This window comes from Pteropus alecto, unplaced genomic scaffold (genome assembly GCF_000325575.1).
Source record: "Pteropus alecto unplaced genomic scaffold, ASM32557v1 scaffold92, whole genome shotgun sequence".
NCBI classification, from domain to species: Eukaryota; Metazoa; Chordata; class Mammalia; order Chiroptera; family Pteropodidae; genus Pteropus; species Pteropus alecto.
In genome coordinates this window covers 5355652-5374843 of record NW_006432447.1, presented here as the reverse complement: position 1 = coordinate 5374843, position 19192 = coordinate 5355652, and the positions used below count along the sequence as shown (strand labels likewise).

Sequence of the window (19192 nt, the reverse complement as noted above, 5' to 3'; positions counted from 1 at the left end):
GGTTGGGAAGGGCCTTGCATAGGTAAAAGGAATTTCCACTTGATCCTTTCAGCAGTGACTCTATTCAGCTCCTGCTGGAGAAAAGTACTAAAAATTCCTTTTTAACAAAGAACTTTCATTCAATTATTTTATTTTATAAGAATATATTGACCACTAGTGGGAGCCTTTTACTGATAATCTTCATGCTGATTGTTCAAGCTTCTATATAAACCTAAAAGAAGTACAATTATTCACATTTGACAGGAAGTGAAATATTTTAAATGAATTATACCAAATGAAGTTTAGGCTAATAAGACAACCTTATTTACCCTTAATTTTTCCTGTCTTTATCTGGGACAAAGTAAGAAGACTTGGCAAAATTAGCAGCCCATAATAGGTATATAAACTTATTTCATTCTAAAACAAACAGTAATATCACAGTCATTATTAATAATTATTGAACACCTGGTACCTGCTTGGTCTCTCAGTTGGTAATATGGGGTGGGTTGAGATAGCAATAATTCCATAAAAGAGGCCTTCACCTTAAGAATGATAATTTCTGACATTCCTGAAGCACATTAGAGTGTGTATTTTCTGGATTATTATTATGATTCATATTGTTTTTACTGATGATAAAATTTGCAGTCCGAATGTGACTGAATAACTTGGATAAGCTCAAACAGCAAATAAGTGGCTGAACTGGAAATAGAACTCAAGTGTTGTGCTTCCTAGAGCATGATTGATTTTCCCCTGTCTTCTTCCCTGCTCTTCTCCTTAGTCTTTCTCTTAGTACATGAATATATAGTTATAAAACATTCAAATAACATGAACATATCTAGAATAATAATCTGAAGTCTTTATCTCTTCATCCTGTCATTTCACTCCCTTTTCCAGAGGGAACCTATTTTATCTGTGCTTTTATTCTCTTATATATGTATGCATGCAGTATACAGTTTTGTTTTGTATTTTTTAATATATGAGACCAAACAAATTATTTTGTTGACATTTTTTTCCTTAACAATATGTCCTGATGTTCTTTTCATTCCTATTCAAATAAATCTATCTCATTCTTTTAACTACTGCATAATATATGGCATGGCTATACCGTCTATAATTACATATTATTCTGTTGATGATGTTCAAGTTGTTTTCATAATTTCCCTGTTACAATGATGCCATGGGCACCCTTGTACTTTCTTCTTATAAGAATTTCTCTAGAATAGATTATTGGAGGAGAAATCCTGGATCAAATGGTATGTGCATTTTCGGTTTGATAGATCCTGCCAAGTTACCCTCCTAAAAGCCTGTAATACTTTATACTTGTACTTACATGCTCACCAGCAACAGAAGTTATCCATCTTTTTTATTTTATGAAAATGAAAGCTCCTTGCTTCTCAAACTTTGTTTTATTGTACATATTCTACTTTATACACATTAAAGAGCATTTAATAAAACAAAACAAAACACTTCAAGCAAGTTTGGAAAACAAGAAAAATCATATTTTATCACTAATACAACTAATATCATTTTTGTATGTGTTATTCTAGTCTCATGCATATGCATATTTGGAATTTAGGATTTTACATAGTTTTTAATTTGTACAATCTTGTGTTCTCTATTTTGCACTTAACCACATCATGGTTTTCCTTTGTCTCTACATAAATTTTATAATTTTTACTGGCTGCATAATCTTCCATTGGGTAGATTTCCTTTAATAACTTATATTATTTTCATTTTGCCAAAGCATTTTGGTGTCCCAGCATTTACATTTTAGAAAATATTTTTAATCAAAGTTAATACATTCGCATTATGAAATAGTCACCTTTGTCCCTTCGTGTTTTTTACCTTGAATTCCATTTTATTTTCCAATAATATTGACACGTTTTATTTCTGTTAAAATTTACCTACTATATGTTTAGTTAATATATGTTTGTCCATCTTTTGTTTTTTAACATTTCCTTTAAATTTTATTTTAGACTTATCTTTTCTGGACAGCATATACCTAGATCTGTTTTGGAGTTTGATTTTCATAATCTGAAAATCTTTTAATAGGGAGATTTAACTCATTTATGTTTATTGTGATCGTTGATATATCTGATATTATTTTTGTCATTTCATTTTGTTTTTCCTATTTATTTCCTAAGTTTTCTTATGGTTTCTTTTAGCTTTCTTTCTGAATCTTTTATTTCTAAAAATGTCTTCATTTACCTGCCCACTTATATGATAATTTGGCTGATGATAAGAATTCTAGTTTGAAAATCATTATATCTGGTCTTTTCCCTAGGGGTGCAGGGTACACAATAAGTCAGAAGAGATCTAGGGTTACTTCTAGCTCAGGGCCCTGCAGCTTCACCCCCCATGTTTCTATGCAAGGCTACCACATGTCTTTACAATGGTATACATAAGTCACCTTTACAGTAAACTTCATTTCATTACGAAACCAAACACAGTATGTGGATGGTCACTCTTCATAATAGAATAGATGCTCACTATTCATTACCTTGAAAAGTTAAAAGTGATGTCATGTCAGTTTAGGGCCATGTAATAAGCCTGTTGTCTAACTGTTCTGCACTTGCTAGTTTGGAGTCCTCTAATAGGCTGCAGTCCCCTTGGTGATGGTCCCTCCTTTTTCCTGTTTTAAGTCCTCTCCATCATCTAACCCTTTGCTAAGCGGATTACAGAGCTCATAAATGCTTATAGATTGATCAGTTATTTAAAAGGAGGATGAGGTTGCCTATTGAAGTTCCTGATTTGATACCAAAACCAAAATTTTTAATTCAATTTAAAATAAAATTTTACTAGATTCCATATAATGGCCAAAGCTGGGTTTTCATGATTTTAAAATAAATTTCCTTCTATTCATACCATTTCAGACTCTAGCCCTTTTGGAAGAAGAGGAAGATATAAACCAAATCACAGACTACTTCTCCTATGAACATTTTTATGTTATTTATTGTAAATTTTGGGAGCTAGATAATGATCATGACCTCTGCATCAGCCAGGCCGATCTGTCTCGCTACAATGACCAGGGTGAGTGTTTCTAAAGATGATAAGACTTAACTGTTTTAAAGAAGACAAGAGTTATATAAATTGTCCCTACTCATTATGGGGAATTCCCATTTATTAAATTCTTTACCAAATCAGGTCCTCTTTAAAGGATTTTAAAGTGAGAATTTTAAGTGAGAATGGGTGAAGATACTAATTTTTTATTTAGAAGCCCGGTATAGGAGAAGGGGTTAGGTGGTAAGTAAGCAATTATAGTCTTAGTTTTGATGAACTGGCAAGTCTTTATAGTGATATTTTTCTGATGATGAATCAAATAAATTCAGATTCACACCTATGTGAAATTCATCTGAAAGAGAATGTGTTTACATCTTTATAAATTTCCTATTTTAAAGTATTTATACACAGCCAAGGATGAAAATAATGTTTCTTACATGACAATGTTTACAAGGACTTATAAAAATATACTTTTCAGAATTTAGTTCCAGGAGATATTTTCCTTGTGTGCTTTCTTATGTCAGAAAACAAAAAAATTACATATTACATGTTATTACCCTTTTTGCTTCATTTTTACCAGTAGTAGACTTAGAACTTCTTACCTGCTGATTTAATATTTTTAACCATGCACCAAGATAGACTGATTCATTCATTCTTCTCTCGTAAGACTGCCCGTGTTCTATTCATAAATGTCTTCTCAGGCACTTTTGATTTTTTTAAAATCAGCCTTAGCCTTCTAGATGTAGCAGAGTACAAATCTTAAATAAATGTATTGAATTTCACTCAGATATTTGACGTATCTGAGACTACTAGTATACCTCTTAAGAAAAGGTTTATTCTATATGATGTTGAGTCTCATAGAACTTTCATATTTAAAAAACAAGGGTCTACTTTTCAAAATTTTAGGTGCCAACCAGGCTTCAAGAGGAAATACTCAAATGTACTTATTTGTTAAGCATTTTAGTACTATATCATCCTTTCTTCAAGTACTCATAACTTTCTTGTCACCAAAATAGCATAAAGATAGAGATGTTCAAAGGAGTATTGGGTCAGCTTTATTAGCTGTGCACTTTCTAAATACCACTGGCCAGATCATCTGTATATAATCCAGCTTCCAGAGATCATGTGAAAACCCTATGGGCTCCAAAGTACCGTCTCTGAATGATATAACAATAATTCTCATTAAGTACCAAAATATTGTATATCCATACATAGCAACTCATTAGAGGTATGTTAAAGGGGTGAAATCCAGAAAAGCAGGCATCTAGGCCTGCATAAGGAAGGGGACTCTGAAACCCTACAAAATTGCCCACCCACCACCCGATTCTTAATAGGAGAACATAATCTTCAGTTTTAGGAGGCTAAACCTTCCAAATCTTAAAAGACTTTCGAAAAGACTTCAATATTGGAATTAAATATTCTTGCCTTTCCTATACAGCCCTCTTTTTTCCTATCTCGTACAAATTATTAACCCCATAAAAAAATGCTCAACAAAGTTTAGAGGGTCCTTATATAAGCTTTGGTATGTGGCCAGACACAGCTGTACTGACACCTACATTCCCAACATTCTTCAGCCAAACTAATCGACCTGTTTTGTTGACTATATCAAACTTTATGCAGAAGAGTTAGTGTTGATAGCTCTAACGCTAGTGACCTTATCACTGGTTCTGAAATTTTAGTGTGTATGCCATTGTCTCGGGCACTTGTTAAAAAAAGATTCCTGTCCTCACCACATCCCTAGGTCTGAGATCCACTGTGATATTCTTTTCTTTAAAATTAATGCCTTTGTTTATTTTGAACCCATAATGAGAAGGTACATTGATATAGATTCTTTAGGATCTATCATAAAAGTAGCATACTATCTTAAGATATAATTGTCTCTCTCTTTGAATAAAACTGATGGAATTTCTAAAAATTATACATTATATCATGTGATATTCTGGACTTTTATAGAATAAGAATATAAGAAATGTTTGTTTTTGTATCTTTTGTAAAATTCTACTTGAAAGCATTCTCCATTGTTTTACTCAGTGTTATTAGGAGCTGACTATCAGTACCCCTTTGAATGCTTGGATAAAATTTGTCTTGTTTTAGTGGAAAAATTGTCTTATTTGATAACAAGATCAATACAACTTCAATACATTTTTGTCTTAGTTGTCAGGATATTCAGAACTAACTTGGAACTTAACTATGTTAATACATCCCAGCTATCAGGCACATCTATTCGCCTGTTCTTTTTTAAATGATTGATTGAGCCACCTCAAATTCCTACTTTCAAAAAGTGTTAATTATACATAAGTAAAAATTTAAATACTCATATTCTCATCACAGAAGATTATTATGTTTCTAGTTTGTAGCTACTGAAAATAAATTTGGCAAAAGTACTGCCTTTCTGGAGCATATTTCTAACTAGCTTTGTACTTTCTTATTTACATTTAGCTTTGTCAAACAGAATTATTGAAAGGATATTCTCTGGGGCAGTAACAAGGTAAGAAAAAGCATCTGAATTTAAAAATGAACTACAAATAAAATTGTAACAATTGCATTTTAGTAAGGTTTTTGCATAATTTGGCAGTGCCGTAAGTCAGATAATAACCTACACTATATACAGTGATGACGGCTTCATTACAAGGCAGTAGTAATTCTTTAATATATGAGCATTGGTCCTTTAGTACAGGTAACAGTATTTGATCCCAGTGAGTATTTGCATTTAAAATAGAAACCAGATTTATTTCTTCATATATACAAATGTCTTCTGGTTTTAGCCTCTAGGCCTTTGAAAACAAGACAGACCATGGAAGGAGTTGCCCTTAATGAGGTTTTCAGCATTCTCATTTTTTTTTAAAGTTAACTTAATTTCCAAAGAAAAATATTATTTTATTTCTTTGTCTATCATCCTATTAAACTTATCTGAGAAAATTTTATCTCAGGAAAAATTTATCTCAGGAAATTTTAAAGCCATGTTTTTGTTTTTGTTTTCAGGGGAAAAACAGTACAGAAAGAGGGAAGAATGAGTTATGCAGATTTTGTTTGGTTTTTGATCTCTGAGGAAGACAGAAGGAACCCCACCAGGTATGACTAAGTTTCCTTTGCCAGGATGTTAAAACGCATGAACAAAGCTTGGTACCCTAGCTCGAACTAGGGGTACCAAGATGGATTAGAGTTAGTCTTTGCCTCTGACACTGAATTCAGAGTCTCACAGCATATCAAGAAAAATGCTGTTACCCCCCAAAACAAAGTCTTTCCTATGCCAGGTCTGTCAGGATTAGATACAGAAAATGTTTTTGGATAGATTGTTCTTTGTGGACAAGCTCTTGCAATGCTCTTTTGATATTTCATTTAACCACCCTCTGTCCTGGTTTTTTATCACATTCTACTTCTACCTTAGTCTTCTGACTAGCAAAAACCTCCAAACATTCAGGACTTGGGGATATCAGGAACCTTGAAAAAGGGAGCAAGGTCAAGGTAAAGATAGAGCCAAAAATCAGGAGAGTTTATACAAAGTTTGTTTAAAAGGAACAGTTAATCTCCAGATTATCTCCTCTACCCAGGCAGAAGACTAGTGCTTTATTCCCTGAAGAATGTAAAATAGAGGGCCTTTATACTGGAGAGCACTAGGCACAACTGAAGATATGGGTACCATAGTGAAAATAGATTAAATGAATATATGATACTGAATGCTGAGGTGCCCAGTCTTCATTCCTCACTGAGCTTGAACCTCCAGGCAGAGAACTAAAATATGCTTTTCTAGAGAATCTGACCAGCCCAAGAATAAAGACCTTAAGATTTGACATTAGGTCATCCCCAAGGAAACAACCCAGCCAGATCATTGTACAATGAAGCTCAGAGTCAACAAATCCATAGGTTAGAACTTCCAATCAGCTTTTTATCATTTACTCCTAAATATGTGCAAAGAACAAAAGATTACTAAATACCTGAGTAGAACCTATTACACAAAAGATAGAGATGAAATAGAAGAATGGTAGAGAAAGTAACTTTGATGAAACAATTTCAAGGAGAATAAATCTTCAGCAGTAACAAAGACAATTATTGATATCCTCAGAGAGATAAGAGAAATTACAATCACAGAACATAAACAGAATGATACTTTTTTAAAAGGAACATTGAATGAACCAAGAAAGAACTCTGGAAAATCAAAACTATGATAGCAAAAATGAAAAAAAGAATGTTCAGAAGATTAAGCTAAGAAAACATTCCAGAAAAAAGAAAGCAATAGAAAATAGAGACAAGATATGAAAATTAGAGAACCAGTTTAAAAAGTCCAATGTAACTGGAAACTGAAATATGACTTAAGCCATATATGTATGTAATTTTTTAATTTAGCCATAACAGAGTGATGTCAGCCAGATGGTGGAATATAAGTTTCCATTGCTCATGCCATTGCAAAAACATCAATTTGAACAAATGCCCATGCACAAGAGATAAAGATTCCATGTGAAAGATTGTAGCACCTGGGTAACAGAAATAAGATGCACCGAAGAGAACAGAATGAAAAAAAAATCTCACATTACCTGTGTTAACCCATCTTCTAAGCCCAGGCAGCTCAGCATGAAGAGAGACACCCTCCCCATGGTTGAAAAGAGCACCCAACTTGGCTGTGGACTTCAGCACTAGGCCTGCTCCAAGCACCAGGTCAGCCCCCATGGCCCTGGGCTCCAGACTTAACCCTGTGGTGCCAGTCCCTGAAACACCAGACTCAGGTAGACTACTGCAAACCCAGACTCACCAGCACGAGTTTGGCTTCTGCAGCCCAGACTCACCCCAGTTCCCAGACCATCACTGGAGCCTCAAATTCTTAAGAGTCTTTTGAAAGCAGCAAGAGAAAACCAACTCATAACATACAAAGGGAACCACTATAAGACTAGCAGTGGATTTCTTAGCAGACAGCTTGCAGACCTAGAAAGAATAGCATGATATAGTGAAAGTGATGAAAGAAAAAACTGCTAACCAAGAATATTCTACCTTACAAGGCTGTCTTTCAGAAGTAGAGATAAAGACTACCAAACAAAATCTGTGAGAGTTCATCACCACTAAACCTGACTTAAAAGAAATGCTATAGAGAGTTTTTCAAGTTGAAAGAAAAGAACGCTAACATGAAAATATAATCAGTATAAAACTCATTGTAAAGGTAAAAATATAGTCTAATTTAGAATGCTATAATGGCGGTGCCATGAATCATTTGTAATTTTGGTATAAAAGTAGAGTATTAAAAAACAAATAATTTGATACTGTATTCACAATTTATAAGACATATTAATTGTAACATGAGTAACAAAATGTGGGGAAGAAGTTTGAAAACAGAGTTTTTGTATGTAGTCAAAGTTAAATTGTTATCAACTTAAACTAGACTGTTATAACTATCAGGTGTTTTAAGTTAGCTTCATGGTAACCATAAAGAAGAAACCTCTAGTACATATACAACAGATAAAAAGAAAGGAATCAAAGTATACAACTGCAAAATGTTATATGACAAAGGAAGTTAGCAAGAAAGGAACGACAGAACTACAAAACAGAAACCAGTGAACAAAATGGCAATATTTAAGTCCTTACCTATAAATAATTACTTTAAATGTAAATGGATCAAAAGCACCAATAAAAAGACATTGAGTGGCTAAATGATTAAAAGCAAGACTCTATAATATGCTGCTTACAAGAGATTTATTTTAACTTTAAGGACACACATAGACTGAAAGTGAAGGAATCGAAAAAAGATATTCCATGCAAATGGTAACCGAAAGAGAGCAGGAGTGGTATCGCTTATATCAGACAAAATAGACTCTAAGTCAAAAACTGTCACAAGATAAAAATAAGGTCATTATATAATAAGAAGTAAATTCATCAAGAGGATGTAGCATTTGTAAATATGTATGTACCCAACAACTGAGCACCTAAATATATAAAGCCCATATTAACAGAACTGATGGGGACAATTGACAGCAATACAATAAATATAGGAAACTTCAGTACCCCACTTGCAACAATGGATAGATCACGTAGATAGAAAATCAATAAGGAAACAGTGGACAGCACTAGACAGCACATGGACCTAGCAGACATACAGAACATTTCATCCAACAGCAACAGGATATACATTCTTTTCAGGCACACAGGCACAGACAGATCTCCAGGATAAATCATATGTTAGGCCACAAAACAAGTCTCAATAAATTAAGAAGTCTGAATTATATCAAGTATCTTTTCCAATGACAATGATGTAGAACTAGAAATTAATAACAGGAGGAAAATTCACAAATATGTGGAAAGTAAAATGCTCCCAAACAACCAGTTAGTCAAAGAAGAAATCAAAATGGAAATCAGAAAGTATCTTGAAACCAACAAAAGTGGAAACATAAGGTGCCATAAATTATGGGATGTAGCAAAAACAGTTCTACAAGGAAAGTTTTTACCAATAAATACCTACATTAAGAAAAAAGGATCTCAAATAAATAACCTAACTTTACACTTCAAGGAACTAGAAAAAGAACAGACTAAACCTGAAGTTAGCAGAAGTATATAATAAAGATCAGAGTAGAAAGAAATTAAGTAGAGACTAGAAAAATAATAGAAGAGGTCAGTGAAACTAAGAGTTGGTTTTTTGAAAAGATAAAATTCACAACCCTTTAGACTAAGAAAAAAAAGACGCAAATAAAATTATAAGCGAAAGGGGAGACAACTGATACTACAGAAATATAAAAAAATCACAAGAGACTACTACTGTGAACATTTATATGCCAATAAAGTAGATAACCTAAAAGAATGGATTAATTCCTGGAAACACACAACCTATCAAGACTAAATCATGAAAAATAGAAAATAGGAACAGACCAATAATGAGTAAGGAGATAGAATCAATAATCAAAAATCTCCCCAACAAGAAGAGCCTGAGACCTAGTGGCTTCACAGGTGAATTCTACCAGTTAAAGAAGAATTAATTCCAGTCTTCAAATTCTTCCAAGAAACTGAAGAGGAAGGAAAATTTCCAGGCTCATTTTATGAGGCTAGCAGTACTTTTATACCAAGCCAGGTAAGGACACTACAAAGAAAAGAAAATGATAAGCCAATATGCTTGATGAATATAGATGCAGAAATCCTCAACAAAATGCTAGCAAACTGAATTCAACAGCACAAGATCATCCTTGCATCCCTGTAAAAGGATCATACACCATGAGTTTATCCCTAGGATGCAAGGATGGTTCATTACACGCAAATCAATAAATGTATACTACATTAACAGAATGAAAGATAAAAATTATATGATCAGCTCAGTATCTGCTTTTGTTGCCGTTGCTTTGGTGTCAGATTAGGAAAATCATCGCCAAGACCTATGTCAAGAGTTTATCACCTGTTTTCTTCTAGGAGTTTCATGGTTTCAGGTCTTATATTCAAGTCTTAAATCCATTTTAAGTTAATTTTTGTGTATGGTATAAGATAGTGGTCCAGCTTCATTCTTTTGCATGTGGCTGTCCAGTGTTCCCAGTACCATTTATTGAAGAGACTGTCCTTTTCCCCATTGTGTATTCTTAGCTCCTTTGTCATAAATCAAATGACCATATAAGCATGGGTTTATTTCTGGACTCTGTTCTGTTCCATTGATCTATGTTGTTTTTATGTCAATACTGTACTGTTTTATTATTTTTTTTGTCTTTATTGAAATAGACAATTAGTTGCTTATATTTACATTATACAATTTAGTGAGTTTTTTAAATTACAGTTGGTATACAGTAATGTATCAGTTTCAGCTGTATAACGTAGTGATCAGAGGTCCACACAACTCGCAGTGATCACCCCACTAAATCTAGTACCCTTCTTCCCCCTTTACGTATTTATTACATTGTTGACTATTTTCCTTATGCTACACTTTATACCTCCATGAATATTTTTTAACTATCCATTTGTACTTCTTAATTCCTTTACTCTTTTTTACCATTCCCCCAACTCCCCTCCATTTAATAGCCCTCAAAATATTCTCTCTATAAATGAATGTCTCCATTTTTCTTGTTGTTATTTTGTTCTGTAGATTCCACATGTACGTGAAATCATGTGGTATTTGTCTATTTCTATCTGACATTTCATTCAGTGCAGTACCTTCTAGGTCCAGCAAGGCAATATCTTTTTCCATCCCCTCACTTTTAGTCGGTGCATGTCTTTTAATCTGAATTTAGTCTTTCGTAGGTAGCATATGTAGGAGTCTTGTTCTCTTATCCATTCAGCCACCTTCTCTTTGGTTGGAGCACTTAATTCATTTCCATTTGAGGAGCTTGTTGGTAGGAATGTAGTTATTACCGGTCTTTATTCACGTTTTTGATACATGTTTTTCTTTCTTAAAGAAGCTCCTCTAACATTTCCTGTAATACTGGATTGGTGTCAATAAGTTCCTTTAGCTTATTTTTGTCTGGGAAGCTCTTTATTTGTCCTTCACCTCTAAATGACAGCTTTGCTGGATAAAATATTCTTGGTTGTGGATCCTGGGTTTTTATCACTTCGAATATTTTGGGTCAAGTCCTTCTGTCCTGCATAGTCTCTTTTGAGAAATCAGCTGCCAATCTTACGAGTGCGCCCTTGTAGGTAACTGCTTTTCTCTTGCTGCTTTTAAGATTCTCCCTTTGTGTTTAACCTTTGGCATTTTAATTATGGTGTGTCTTGGTGTAGGCCTCTTTGAGTTCTTGGTTTTTGGGACTCTCTGAGCTTCTTGGGTTGTATGTCTATTTCCTTCACCAGGTTAGGGAAGTTTTCCATCATTATTTCTTCAAATAGTTCTTCAACATCTTGTTATTTTTCCAGTATCCCTATGACATGGATATTTTTACCTTTAATAGTGTCTCAGAGGCTCCTTAAATTATTATTATAGTCTTGGCTTTTTTTTTCTTGCCATTCTGATTGAGTGTCCTTGGCTTTCCCATCCTTTATATAGGTCATTTGATCCTCTTCTTTATGCATTTTGTTTATTCCATTTAATATACTTCACATCTCAGATAATGTGTTCTTCGTTTCTGACTAGTTTCCTTTTATAATTTCCATTTCGATTTTTGGGTTTTTTAAAATCTCTTTGTTAAAGTTCTTACTAAATTCATCTACACTTCCCATAAATTCATCGAGCATCTTTATAACCAGTGTTTTGAACTTTGCATCTGTTAGATTGCTTGACTCCATTATTTCTGGGTCTCTGTTCTGTTCTCTCACATTGTTTCTGCTTCTTTATCTTCCCATTTTGGCTGCCTTTCTGTGTCTATTTCTGTGTACCAAGCAAAGCTCTTAAGTCTCCTGGTCTTAATAGTGTGGTAGGTGTCCAGTGGCACAATACTGAGAGGGGTTTAGCTACAAGCCAGATTTAGTCCCAGCCTATGCCCCTCCGGGGCCACTTGTTAAGATTCAGCAAGCAATTCACAGATGCTATGCTTATAGTTGCCTCAAAAGCCACACCAGAAGCTGAGGCCAGCTGCCACCAGTGTGATTCTAGGCACTGCTCAGCAAGGGGCACCTAAGCGAGTACACACCTGGATGTAGTTTGGGTGGGGCCCTGAGTTGGGGGAGGTAGAGTTTCAGAGAATCCTGTGGGTGGAGCAACTTCTGTTATCCAGGTCGATGACATCTCCGCTATGGCGGTGCTGAGTACGCACTCTGAGCGGTAGCAGGGCTCAACAGAGGAACAATGGATACTGCAGGCACTTCTGTACAGAGTGAGTCTCACCTAGGCCCTCACTCCAACAACTCAGTTTGACCCTGTAAGTCCCTGGTGTCCCCCATGCAGCCGACCCTGAACTGGTGCTCAGAGCGAGCAGGTCTGTCACCATCAAAGTCCACTCACAGACACGGCCCCTTTAAGAGGCATCTGCAGCTGCCGGCTACTGCTGCTGCAGCCTCCATCCCACTAAGCCGCTTGAGACTGGACAGCTCGCATCCTTGCCCTGTCCTACCTACCTTCTGCTATTGCAGGGTGATTTCTTAGATTTCTCCATAGTAGTTTGGTTTGTTCATCTAGATCCCAGGCGATTTTCCTTGCTGTTTGTGCCTTGTTTCTGTCACAACTTTGGTCACCAGAGGGATGAACAGAGCCTCTATCTATGTCATTTTTTTCTGCCTCCAATACCATACTGTTTTGGAATATATTTTGAAATCAGATAGCGTGATGCCTCTAGCTTTGTTCTTGTTGCTCAAGATTGCTTTGACTATTCACATTCTTTTATGGTTTGTACTAATGTTATTTCAAAATGTGCTCAGTATAAAAATATTAATGTTTTACTCTTTTTTTTTATCCTAAGTGTTCAAAATCTATTATGTATTTGTACTTAAAGACATCTTAAATTGAACTAGCCACATATGACTGGTGGCTACATACTTGACTATGCAGATTTGAATAACAAGAGTTTCAGAAAAACAATGGTTAAGGAAAAAGAGAGGCAGGGAAGAAATAAAATACTTTAAGAAAATTTCTAAGCACTTAAAGGATACTAGTTTCCAAATAGAGCAGGCTCTCAGAAAGCTCAGCAAAATAGATGAGTTAGACCAAAACCAAAGTACTTCATCATGATACTTCAAAATACCAGTGACTCGGAGAAACCTCTACAGGCTTCAAAGAAAATAAAAAGTAAAAACACAGGTTACAAGGGTCAGATATCAACATGACTTGAGACTTCTCAACAATAATGGATAGATAGAAGACAGTGAATCAATGCCTTTAAAATTCTGAAGGAAAAGCACCACCAAGCTATAATTCTATAACTAGCTAAAAGATCAACCAAGTTAGGGGTTAAATAAAAGGTATTTTCAATTGTCCAAAATCTCAAAAAATTTAACTGCCATTCTACTGAAGGACGTGTTACACCAAACAAGGAAGTAAACCAAGAATGAGGGAAATGTGAGATACAAGAAGCAGGAGAAAAGTAATAGGAATCTTTAGGATGAAACTGTGAACCAGGCTTAGAGGATAACCAATCCAGATTAGAATAGGTCAGAAGGAACTAATGAAGACTTCAAGAAAATCCAGTTGAGAGAATATCTGATGGAAATGATTATGGATGTAGAAAACTGGCAGAGATTTTGGGGTTAAATTAGTAATACACACGCAGGAAACTAAGCAAATAAGAGGTAAAAATATAAAGTTATAAGTTCTTAATATTGAATAATTTAACTATATTAAGAGGTTGGAAAGGGCATGCAGGTAAAGTAGACTGAGTGGTAAAGGAGCTAAACCTCCTCTTTCACAGTGAAATTAACACACAATTCTTAAATGTAAGAAAGGAGCAATACAGGTATCTTATCTGAAAATATGAAGATTAAAAACCACAATAATCAGATGTTGAAAGTGGTTGGTTCTGAGGGAGGGAAAATAAAGGGAAGGAGGAATCTGCCATTTTTTCTTACAAATTTTGTAAAACTATGTCTAAGTCTAAATATACACATATGTAACTTTCGTCTAAAAAGAAACATGGGCAATAATAAATCTGAGTGAATAAAGGACCTTTAGGAGGCCATTGCTAATGAGTGTCCTTATCTTGTAGCATTGAGTATTGGTTCCGCTGCATGGATGTGGATGGAGATGGTGTACTCTCCATGTACGAGCTGGAGTACTTCTATGAGGAGCAATGTGAACGTATGGAAGCCATGGGCATTGAGCCCTTGCCATTCCATGATTTGCTCTGCCAAATGCTTGACCTAGTGAAGCCAGCCAGTGAGGGTAAGATTGAGACATTTTCACTGTTTATCTATGTAATAGAGTGGGACACATAATCTCAATTGTCTTAAATTATTTAACTTTAGAGAGTCTTCCATACAGGCTTCCCAAATATAGAAGTATTTAAGTTTCTCCTGTACTATTAGTGTAGAACCAACAATTGATCGCAAATCCTGTTTAAGAAATGGGATTTTTCCATAGAAATAGAAGGCAATTAGTGATTTCCAGGGACTTGGCAGTAGGGGGTAAAGGGAGATGGGGAGGGTACAGGTTTCCTTTTAGGTGGAAAGAAAATGTTAAAAAAATGAACAGTGGTAATGGATCCACAACATTGTGAATGTACTACTAAAAGCCACTGAATTGTACATTTTAACATAGTTAAAATAAAATGGTAAATTTTATGTTATGTGAATTTTACCTAAAAAATTAAATGGGATCTTTATAATAACATAAACATATACATACACTTTTAAACTTCAGAAGTTTTCACTTGCCAAAACAACTCTTGGAATTTACTCACTTTGTTTTTACACAGGCAAAATAACTCTACGAGATCTGAAGAGATGCAGAATGGCTCACATCTTTTATGACACTTTCTTTAATCTGGAGAAATACTTAGACCATGAACAGAGAGATCCCTTTGCAATCCAGAAGGTACCAGTATACTTTTACTTCTTTTTGAGGGCAGCAATATCAGGGCCTGTGTGCTGCAGATAATAAATGGTCTCTGTCTTCAGGAATCTTGGTATTTAAAGAAGTAACATTTAAAACATTTCATCACATACTGAAAAGAGAGAATAAAGGACCATCAAATGAATTTTATGGCCTGTGTACTTACATTAGAAACTAGCCACAAAAAAATGTTTTTGAAAAAAAAAATGTGTCCTTCTAACTTAAAAAAATTTATCAATAGACACATCTATATTAGAAAGTTTATTTGGCTTGGTTTAATTATACCATTCAATTCTGGAGTGACATGGTGAATAGCTTTTCCCATCATAATGAAAACAAGAAGCTCTCCATGATAGACAGCCTTCAGATTATAGCACTTTTTCAAGCGGTAATGATTGCTATGCATGACTATTAGTTTGAAGTCATTCTACACCTGAATAGAGATAAGCATTCTTCCCTATACACAAAAACCTGTGGACCCTCAGAAAACCCTGGCTATATGATCCCTGTCCAAAAACAAACACTAACAAAAAGCAGAATCACTACTTTCCCTTCTATAATCCCGTTTAAAAAGTAAAAATTATGTTGATAGAAAAGGACTGTTTTAGTCAAGTCCTACAGGAGTACAACCACAGGAAATTTATGGTCTTTTTCTTCCACATGTTGCATAACTGTTTGACCTAAATAGTAGTGAGAATACAAGGATCACCTTCTAAAAATAAATACTGTGCACCTGATTTTGGAGCATATCAAGGTGCATTATCACTAGCCTAAAGTCATTATTATATTTCATTGACTTTAAGATGCCCCATTATTTTATATACCTTTAAGCAAGAAAAAACATTACCCATTGTAAGTCTAAGATGCATGCCAATTTCAGAGATGTTAAAAGGTGGGGTTGGGGTTCTTAAAATGGATTAAGTATAACAATTAACACTTTGATCAATTTTTAGGTACTTGCATTCTTCTAAGCATAACTAACCTTACATCCTAGGGCAATGCTAACTCATTTTCATTATGGTAAAACATTATTTTACCTGAAATATATAATCCAGGATGCTACCCATATTGTACAAGAAAAATAAAATTTATGGCCTTTTCCCCCTTCACTTCTTTTGTGCTATAAATTTTACTTTTAATTTATACCTTTAAATTTTACTTTTCTTTTCTAGAGGTGGTAATTATCAATATTTGTTCTGATCTACAAAGAACATTATTAGTCAGGAAGTGCTCAGTAAATTCCAGGCACTATGTTGAAGAGACACGGGTTATATAGGGATGAAAAAGACTCAGTATATGAAGAATGGGTATATAGAGATAAAAAGGCAGAAGAACAAAAGGCTGAAAGTATACATATTTATATACAGTATATATACTATGCACTATACACACACACAAACAATAGCAAAGGAAATTGAGGGAGAAGGGTTGTTTCTAAGAAGATAGCACAAATGACATGGTGCCTGAGCTGGCTTTGAAAGAAGCAATAAAAATTTTCCAGAGGGAGGGAGGATGGCACGTTTCAGGTGGACATATGCAACCCCAGGTTACTCCGGATAGCTTCTGGGCAAATTGCCAGTGGAGGAGGCACTAGAGAAAGATCTCTGATTAAAAGGCTGAAGAATCTAGACCAAAAGAATCTAGCTGTTGAACAGTTCATTATAATTTCGTGATTAGAGGTGTAGAAAATCACTTTAGGAGTGTTACTTTAGATCTCTTTAATGTATTGAAATGAAACATTCAGACAGATTTTTTTCAGTGATATATAACATTGTGATGACCTATCTCCAATTCTTTGTCTTTGATTATTTTTATTTCCTGTGGCTGTATTCTTTCCAACCAGGATGTTGAAAATGATGTGCCTGAGCCCTCTGACTGGGACAGGTTTGCTGCTGAGGAGTATGAGACCCTTGTAGCAGAGGAGTCTGCACAAGCACAGTTCCAGGAAGGGTGAGTGAATCTTCTTATGTCTTGAACTTTTTTAGCAGGGTAACCATATCAGGAATACTGAAAATGCCTTAAAAATCAAGCTAGTAATCTTTTCCTATATTTGCCATTTTTGAATATCATACAAATGAGTAATTTTAAGCAACTTTAGTTGAATGATTATTTCTCCCAGCAGTCTTTTCTCTTCCCTTCTTAACCAATTTCCTGAAAAGTCTTCTCATGTCCCATTTTCTTTAATGGAGTTGTACCTTTCACTGGAAATTAAGATCGTGTCATTGTGCAGTCATACTACTTTGTTAGTGATGTGAGTAAACTCTGTAAATACAGGAGGAGGCTAAAAAAAACTGAAGCTCTTTTAAGTAATAAAGATGATCATGTTTAAAACAAATCTTTATCATATATGGTTTTCTGCATTCAACCCTGAAAGGAAGGAACTTCTACATAGAATTTATTATAGTGGTAAGAAATTAAATTATCTGAAACTTTTACTGCTTATGCTTACTTAGAACATTTCAGTAACTTTATAATTTGTTGACTCCATCATCTTTTAGCAATTCCTTTACTAGTTCCTCTAATTCTTCCTTAGTCATAATTTCTCTAAGAGTATTAATACTTATTAATGTAATATACTTTTTGAATAGGCAGTACATTCATGATTTAATATTCAAAGAAACAAAAGAATAGTAAAAAGTTTCCTATTACCAGGTTCTCTCCAGAAGCAACCAGTTACCATTTTCTTGTGTACCCTTTCAAAGACAGTCTCCCTCCCTCTCCCTTCACACGTCCTCACACTGTGTGTGTGTGTGTGTGTGTGTGTGTGTGTGTGTGTGTGTGTGTGTGTGTGTGTGTGTGGAGAGAGATACACACATATATATTCTTTATTTCTTCTTTTACACATATAATAGCATACTATATTCATTGTTTGGTACCTTGCCTTTTCCATACTTATATAAAGTTTCTGTTATACAAGATGAATAAGTTTTAGAGAACTTATTCATCTGCTATACAACATAGTTACCTATAATTAAAAATATGGTATGGTACACTTTAAAGTATGTTACAAGGATAGATCTAATGTTCTGCAGAAAAAAAACACAAGGAAAGTTTTGGAGGTGACAGATATTCTTAGTACCTTGGTTATGATGACACAATTGTATACATACGTCCAAACTCATCAAGAGGTATTCATTAAATGTGTACACCTTTTTGTATATCAAGTAAATCTCAATGAAGCTAAAAACAATAACAGCAAAGACTGGGAGAACAGCATGATGAACCACAGACTTGTATTTTATGATCAATGTAGTATCATTGAGGCTTCACAAATATTTTAGGGGCCTTGAGTGTATGAGGAATAAATTAATAAAATAACTGAAAGTTGGAAGGGGGGGGATAAACCAATAAATTGAAGATTATTCCATAGGTGTAGCTGATGAATGCTCTTAAATTTTTACAGCTGCATAATATTCCACTATGCAGTTATACCATTATTTTACAGTCCTTTGTTCATGGGCTATGTTTCACTATTAGAAATATGTTGCAATTAATAATGTTATAACATGTCATTTTATACACATGTAGGATAAATTTCTAGAAAAGTAGCAAACAGTAGCAGGCTTGCAAAGATAGAGGAGGATTTTAGAAAAACCAACAAGAAATGATGCAGACACCCAAAACTGGGAATGGTGGAGAGCCATTTCCATCCTTAAGTCTAAAAGGACAAGGAGATGAAACCATCACCAGAACCCAAAGATAGTAGCTATATGGAGAAGATCACCTAACAGGACTTCCGACCTTCAGTAATGGGATTTAGCCAACCAGTGGCAACCCAGCTAAGAGACAGCTGCTAGAATAAATACCCAATTTCATTCTCCTCATATCCTTCAGTATCCTGCTGGCACT

The 19192-nt window shown here is 34.7% G+C and overlaps 1 protein-coding gene across 3 annotated transcripts in view; it reads left to right on the top strand.

Moving 5' to 3' along the window:
• The window catches only part of PPP2R3A (protein phosphatase 2 regulatory subunit B''alpha), a 153369-nt gene that overhangs the window by 103848 nt on the left and 30329 nt on the right, over positions 1–19192 (top strand). For all 3 annotated transcript variants that reach the window (XM_025043596.1, XM_006907221.3, XM_025043595.1), the window contains 6 exons: positions 2853–3009; positions 5419–5467; positions 5962–6051; positions 14499–14674; positions 15207–15325; positions 17187–17293. In XM_025043596.1, coding sequence (XP_024899364.1) covers positions 2853–3009; positions 5419–5467; positions 5962–6051; positions 14499–14674; positions 15207–15325; positions 17187–17293 — 698 coding nt within the window. The remainder of the gene's footprint in view (positions 1–2852; positions 3010–5418; positions 5468–5961; positions 6052–14498; positions 14675–15206; positions 15326–17186; positions 17294–19192) is intronic.